Below are 7,891 nucleotides of genomic sequence, written 5' to 3' on the forward strand. Positions count from 1 at the left end.
AAATTTAATTTGAAAGTGGAACATTTTTTTTTTTTTTTTTTTTTTTTTTTTTAAAGCAGCTCTGAGAGCTGTTAAAGAAACAGAGGGAAGGGAGGGAGGAATTTCCACTTAACGGCAATTTTCCAGATTTTCTGCAGTGTTTCCCCTCTCCCCATTTCTCTGCCTGGCCCCATCACAACATCACTTGTGGGGGGGGTTCAGCCCTGGTCCCACCTCTTTGCTTGGGGATCATTCAGCCCCGGCCTCAGCGAGGTGGTACCTGCCCTTCCATCCCTCCCAGATGCTGGGATGAGATCCCAGCAGCTCCATTGTCATCCCCCCCCCGGGCTCCAGTAAAGGCTGGAGGGGCTCCTGGGGGGAAAAAGGGGCTCTGCTGTTAACATCCCCAGGTGTGGGATGGTGGAACCTCACAAAAAGAGCTCCAGTTGGTTCCAGACAACCCCTTGGAGACTCCCCAGCCTGCCCAGCTCGCACTGGTGGGAGTCACCCCCCCCCCCCTGCCAGCATCACAAACCGCTCCATTCATTCATTCCTTCCTCCCTAACGAACTCCGCTCAGCCTTAATTATTGATGCTCCCAGAGAGTGAGTCAGCGAGGAGCTGCCGGCTGCGGGGTAAGAGGAGCAGAGCCCAGGTAACGGGACACTGCCCCCTCCTCACCTCCAGCCTGGCTGAAAATCCCTCCCGGGGAGCATCCTCCACTGGGATGCAGCATCCCTGACCAGAATGGAGCATCTTTGACCGGGATACAGCATCTCCAACCAGTATGCAGCATCCCCAAGTGGGATGCAGGATCCTTGACCGGGATGCAGCATCCCCAACTGGGATGAAGGATCCTTGACTGGGATGCAGCATCTCCGACCAGTATGCAGGATCCCCAACTGGGATGCAGCATCCCCGACCAGTATGCAGCATCCCCAACTGGGATGCAGGATCCTTGACCAGGATGCAGCATCCCCAACCAGAACACAGCATCCTCAACTGGGATGCAGCATCCCCAAGTGGGATGCAGCATCCTTGACCAGGACACAGCATCTCGATCCCCAACCAGTATGCAGCATCCCCAACTGGGATGCAGGATCCCCAAACAGTATGCAGCATCCCGGACCAGTATGCAGCATCCCGGACCAGTACGCAGCATCCCCAACTGGGATGCAGGATCCTTGACCAGGATGCAGCATCCCCAAGTGGGATGCAGCATCCTTGACCAGGACACAGCATCTTTGACCAGGACACAGCATCCCCAGCACCTGGGCATCCCCTCACTGTCCCCCCCCACCAGCCCAGGCATCATCTATCATGTTTCAAACCACTGACTGGGATGCAGCATCCCCAACCAGGATGCAGCATCCCCAAGTGGGATGCAGCATCCTTGACCAGGACACAGCACCCCCAGCACCTGGGCATCCCCTCACTGTCCCCCCCCACCAGCCCAGGCATCATCTATCATGTTTCAAACCAGTTTCAGACAGGACAGGGCTGTGGTGCCACCCTCCTCCTGCATGTCCCAGCTCGGACGCTTCCTCCCAGCAAACAGGGACTGAGGGGATGCAACTGGACCCCCCCCCTGCATCCTTGTGCAGCGTTTCACACCAGCCCCACCAGCCAGGAGAGCTGAGCTTCAGTAAAACCTCCTGAGACAGAGGAGCCAGAAGGTGCCCAGCTGGGAAGCAAAGGAGGAAAAAACAGAGGTAACCGGAGCTGCAGCAGCAAAAGTGGAAGAAATGAGAGGCCCAGGGTGCTCTGAGCATCACAGGAAGGGATATACCATAAATCTCCCCCATCCAAGGGGGGGGTGGCTTCTCCATCCCCCTCCCCACGGCCCCCACCCCTCTCACCCCGCCGGGGTCTCGCCGCCAAATTAAAAGCGTAGCGCTCACGGCAGCAATAATTCATCCCACGTCTAATGCTCAACATTTTGTCAGGATTATCCCGATTAACCCAGAATTAATCCTGATCTCAATGTTAACAGGATTAGCGTTAAAATCGGATTAGGTGTGTGTTTTGTTTTTTTTTTATAAACCGGACCCCTTGACTAAAGCAAGGGTCTTTTCCCCACCAGATGTGCACAGCCTGCGCCCGGCAGCCAGATGTGGGCAGGAGCTGGGCAGGAGCTCCATACCCTGCGACGGGCCCCAGGCAGGGGTGGGTACCCCTACAACCAGCATCTCGGTGACACCAGCATCCCTCACCCCTACCCTGCCACGCACAGGAGCCTCTGGAGGTGATGCCCAGGATCCTGACACCAGGATGTCGTATTTCCAAGCACAAAACACCCTTTTGCCCTCAGACACGGCCCGGCCGCCTCCACGGGTGACACGGGTGGCTGCTTGTCCCCTCTCTGCATTTTTTTTCTTTTCCCCTTTCTGCTGCCACCATCAGCCTCCTGCCTTCGCCTGCCTGATGAATATTTAAAAGCCTGGATCCTCTGCAGCCTCATGAATATTGACGGCTGCTGGTTGCCCACTGTGCGGTGGTGGTGGTCCCTCTCTGTCCCTCTCTGGGCACTGGGGACAGTGGCAGCACCTTCCAGGTGGATGGGAGTGGGATGTCCCCGAGGGAGAAGGGGACATCTCCAAGGGCTCTCCCCACTGCACTGTGCCGTTCAGCCCCCAAAACACCCATTTTCTTCCCCAAAGCACGGGGGTGGAGCGGTCTTGCCGCTCGCAGTGGGGCAGCAGAAGGTGCTGGTGCCCAGGACCAGCCCCAGGAGAGGGGACACGCTGTGACTCCTCATCCCCATCTCCCGGAGCTGGGTACGACCTTGGCTGCCACGGGGATGATAATCATTAACCTCCCAGCTGAGGGAGAAGGCATCTCCAAGAGCTCTCCCCACTACACTGTGCCGTTCAGCCCCCAAAACACCCGTTTTCTTCCCCAAAGCACAGGGGTGGAGTGGTCTTGCTGCTTGCCGTGGGGCAGCAGAAGGTGCTGGTGCCCAGGACCAGCCCCGGGAGAGGGGACACGCTGTGACCCCCCATCCCCATCTCCCAGCACTGGGTACGACCTTGGCTGCCATGGGGATGATAATCATTAACCTCCCAGCACAGGCAGCCGGGCTTTCATTCCTGGAGTTCTTTTCCCCGTGCCCCACATCCAGCCTGGCATCCCTGGGGACAGGAGCGTCCCTGGGGACAGGAGCATCCCTGGGGACAGGAGTGTCCCTGCCACGAGACCTTGGACCAACAGGTGGGGGGGTCCAGGAATAACCTCCATCCAGCACCTCCCCGGAGGCTGAGGGGGTCCCAGGGGATGGGTTACAGAGGGGTATGTGGCAGGAGATGCTTTTAGTGGGGTGAGGATGCCAGTCCTGCCCCTCTCCCTGCCACCTCGGCCCCACCTGGATGCTCCCCCCCCGACCAACCATCCTCTTCCTCGCTGGGGCTGAGCGGCGGCCGCCTTCGATCCCCGCTCTCCGGCGACGCTGCCTTGTCTGACAGCATCTTCCAAAAATAAGCAAATTACTGCATCCTTCAGGGACGCCGGCGGGGGGGAAGCAAAGCCAAGCGTGAGAAAGCAGCAGAAAAGGGGGGAAAGGGGGAGAGAAGGGACGAGTCGTCGTCCCCCCCCCCACCACCAGCCTTGCTGGGGGTCGCGGGGCTGCAGCCACGGACAGGAGGGGAGGTGACACAGGCTGCAAAGCACTGGGGACACGGGGTTGGCAGCATTAGTGCCGGGGACTTCACAGTGACAGGTGACAAGGCTCAGCTCGGTGGCATTTGAGGCATGATTTGCTTTAACAGCTGTACAGGGGGGGGCCAGGCTCCCCTTAACATGTGCAGGAGCCTCTTGGGAAAATGGCTCAAAAGGGCTGGTTTGAAGTGGGGGAAAAAAAACCCACACAAAACAAACTGAAAAAAAAAATCCCAACTTCAGCAGGAACAGCTGTAGATAAACAGCCCCAAATCTGGGATATCAGCCCAAAACACTGCTGAAGGTCGGGCTGGTACGCTCGGGCAAGTCACCCAGTCCCACCGTGCCTCAGTTTCCCCCTTCCTACACCCAGGATGTGACCCTCATCCCTGTCACGATAATAAATAGCGACGACACCAGGATTTGGCACCAAATGGAGTGTTGGAGAGCAGCACCCAGGGACGGGTCAGAAAACCAGCAAATTCCCCCAAAGCAGAGAGCAAGGAGGGGCTGCTCATCCCTCCCGGGTACATCCCAGCCCCCTCCTCCCTCCAGCAATAAAATATTCCGGGGTAAATGCCGGTCCCCGGGAGCGTGGTGGCTGCCAAGGCCAGGGGGAGGGTGTGGGGAGGAGGCTGGTGCAGGAGCCAGGGGATTACAGGAGCTAAACCCGCCTGGAATTTGCTCCTCTCCTACGAGTAAATTCCATTTCCTGCCCTAACACTGGCTCGGGAAGGGGAGATGGAAAAGGCTCCCCATTCCTGGGAAGCCCCAAGCCCTGGCCGTGCCCGAGGAAGAGGAGTCCCAGCCTCCATCAGACCATCAGCTGCTGCTGGAGCTCTGCAGCACCAGCACGACGTGGGTGACACAGCCCCAGACACTCGTTTTAAAGACAAAAGTGTCTTCGGTGTGTGTCCCCCCCCTGCCTATCTGTCTCCCTTCCACATCCCAGTCGTTTTTTTCCCCACAGAGTTTTCTGCTGGTGTCCCTTTGATGTTCTTTCAAAGCCCCATCACCAAAGGAGCTCCTACGATCGGTTCTTCCCATTCCTCCTCCAGCCCACGAGCCACAGCGAGGAGCCAGCCCACCCCCTGTGCCAGCACCACGGGAGCCCCCAGCCCCCCCAAACTGCCCCACAGGGCTCCACGGAGCCCCACTGCACCCCCCGGGAGGGATCTGCCCCATGGCCAGAGCCAGGGATGTGTCCCTGGAGTCCAGCAGTGCTGGGATGCTCCCACCCAGGAGAGACTGACACCCCAAAGATGGGTTTGAGTGACCCCAAAACAGCAGGGATGGGGGGCTGTGAGCTGGGATGGGGGGGTTGTGAGCTGGGATGGGGGGGCTGTGAGCTGGGATGGGGTTCAGGGGATGGAAAGGTGGGTTGGGGACCATGCTGCCCTGAACAAGGGACTGGGGCATCTGCCTGGGGACTTGGGGACCAGGAGCAGCGTGACGATGGCCACGGAGCGGCTGGATGGATGGCTCGGTGAGAGCACACAGCCCAGCTGGTGGGAAGGGACAACCCTGAGCCCAGAGGGACTGGCTCCATCTAGAAGCCAAGGTAGAAGCCCCAGGGCTGCGCTGGGGCAGGAGGAGGGAGCAGGGCAGAGGGACACGACCAGGACAACGGGCTGGGGACAGCACGAGCTCTTGGTCCCCTCTCCTCAATGACGGCGCTGCCACCGACACACAAGAGCATCTGCTCATCTCCAGCACCCAGACCCACAAACAAGGGGATGCAGAGCCCCCCCTTCCCCCAAAACCCACCCTTGGAGGACCCCAAATCGCATGTGCCCTTGTCCCCAGGGAGATGGGGGATGCCAGGGCAGGAGGAGGTCCCCCAGATCTTGCCCTGGAGACCCTTCAGCAGCAGGACATCAGACATCACCTCCCGGGATGTCCCTGAGAATTTGGCACAGCCCTTTCCCACCATCCTATCCCCTCCGTCCCCCATCAGTTGGGGCTCTGGCCTCAGCACCCCCCTTTTTGGCCGGGGTGGGACAGAGAAGGGCTGGTTCTGCACCCCCAGCAGCAGGAGGGGACACGCAGGGAACCTACAGGGTCATGAAAGACTTATTTTGGGGACAGATCCAGGAAGGTGGGGGGGAGGAGAAGGTTCTGGGGAGGCAGCTTTCCCAGCTGAAGGCCAAGCCTACAGAAGACCCCAGGGGACACAGGTGGCTGCGGTGGCCTCAAGGAAGCCCCTGGCACCTGCTTGCCAGGATCAGCCTCCCCCCGGGGCTCTCCCCGGGACAAGCTGCCCCCAGCTGCCACCAGTTTGGTAGCAGGGTCAGGCAGCTGGGAACTGTGGGGTGATTTAACCCGTAACGTGGACGCAGCCCGGGATGATGCTCCCACTTAGGATGCAAAATAATTCCCAGCTTGGGTGGAAAAACAGGGAGTTCCAGCAAACGCAGCCTCGTGTGGCTGCGGAGCCCCAGCCAAGGGGGGGGACCCCTAAAGCTTATCCCCATTTCTTACTGACAAAAAAATGCAGAGAAAACAAATTGCAGAACTAAAAATAATTGAGGTTTTTGTGCCTTTCCCCCCCCCAGTCCCAGGAATGTCCCCGAGAGCAGCCGGTGGGAGCTCCCAACAGCTGAACATTTCCAGGCATTTCACCCTGAGAGTACTCCCAAGAATGAGAAAACTCGGCACAAGGGCCCATATTCCACGTTTTACCGCTCCCCCAGGGAAAGCGCCTGGATTTTCCTATGGGAAGAGTGAAAAACTCCACCGGGAGGGGGGATGAACACGCCAAGGTCACCTTCCCCCCCCTCACCCCAACCACACGCCTGACCTTGAGGGGTTGTCACCGCATCCCGGGGGGGTTGCGGAGGAGAGAGGACACGCCGTGACATGCGTACTCCGAAAAACCACCAGACAATAGGGCAACTGTTCACAAGGTGCTGGCAGGGATCGCCGGGGGGGCAGAGACCCCGGGCACTGCCAGGAGACTCCCATCAGGGTGTGTGTCCCCCCCCCTAATTTGTGTGGCCAGGAAGAGGTGGGTTTAGGGTTAAGATCTCGGTGCAATAAAGCAAACACTGATTTTTTTCCCCAGTTCTCCCACTGCTGGCACAGGAACAGGCTGGTACCGCAGCGCCCGAGCGGAGGATGGAGACAGAGATGCGATGGGCAAGGCAGGACAGAGCTGCCCCCTCCCCTCCTGGCACCACCAGCCTGACAAAGAGGTCTGGAGGTCCCTCGACACACCAAACACACACCAAAAAAACCACCAAAATCACAGCAAAGCCCATTCCTCCTCCCTCTCCACCAGTGTCACCTCCTGCCACAGCCCCCAGACCCTCCCAGTGTCCTCCCCATCAGCCTGGTGGGGAAGGAGGGGGAGATGAGGAGCCCCCAGAGGGGGATGAGGTGCTGGGAGAAGGGTCCAGTGCAGAGAAGGGACCCACAGGGGCTTGGAAAGGCCACCAAAGGGAGGGGACAGGCTCTGCTGGGCAGCTCTCCCAGGAGGAGGAGGAGGAGGAGGAGGAATCAGAGCAACCCTCCTCTCTCTGCCTTGGGAACGGGCACCCAGAGGCGGCTCCACAGGTGGGTCTCCCAGCCCAGCCCAGAACAGGCTCTTTTTTGTCCTTTTTCCCAGAATTAAGGACTCAGCAGCAATCAAACAGCTCCAAAACAGCAGGATTTGACTGTGGAGGGAGAGGGATCTAAATTGGGGGGGTAGGACACGGGCTCACCTCTCCCAGAGAACAGGTTTGGACCCGCACAACTCGACCCAAAAAGCGTTAAGAACCTTCTCACCAGCTTAAACTGCTGCTGAGCTGAGAACAAGCTACTTTGGCTACAGGAATTCACCCCAAAAAACAACCCACCCCCCCCAGAGCTCCCACCCCCCCCTCCACAGACACAGAGATGAGGCGAGGGTGGAAAAGCGCATGCATTTCAAACAGAAGCATGAAAAAAATATCCGAAATACTGACCTTAAAGCTCCAGTAGTTGGGTTGCTAACGAAAAAACGAAACAACGAAACGAAAGAAAAAAAAAAAACACAAAACAAAACAAAACAAAAAAAACACCATTAAGATTCTGCTTTGACTTTTGTTTTCCTTTTGAGACTTGTTGACTTTAAGCTGCGACATTAAACCTGCTCTCCTTTCTTTCTGCTTTCAAGTCCCCTCCCAACAGGTTGCTTAAGTTTCACGGGGCTGGGGACGGGATGGTGCAGGCAGGGACAGGGACACGGGTATCGGATGCAGATCAGGGGCACCAGGGAAACGAAGCAGGGAGGAGGA

The 7,891-nt window shown here is 58.3% G+C and overlaps 1 protein-coding gene across 1 annotated transcript in view; it reads right to left on the reverse strand.

Annotated features, from left to right (window-relative positions):
* Nucleotides 1-7,891, reverse strand: part of SRCIN1 (SRC kinase signaling inhibitor 1) — a 104,045-nt gene that overhangs the window by 61,366 nt on the left and 34,788 nt on the right. Inside the window, exon 4 of the mRNA XM_014958940.1 lies at nt 7,580-7,603. Coding sequence (XP_014814426.1) covers nt 7,580-7,603 — 24 coding nt within the window. The remainder of the gene's footprint in view (nt 1-7,579; nt 7,604-7,891) is intronic.

This window comes from Calidris pugnax, unplaced genomic scaffold (genome assembly GCF_001431845.1).
Source record: "Calidris pugnax isolate Ruff unplaced genomic scaffold, ASM143184v1 scaffold335, whole genome shotgun sequence".
NCBI lineage: Eukaryota > Metazoa > Chordata > Aves > Charadriiformes > Scolopacidae > Calidris > Calidris pugnax.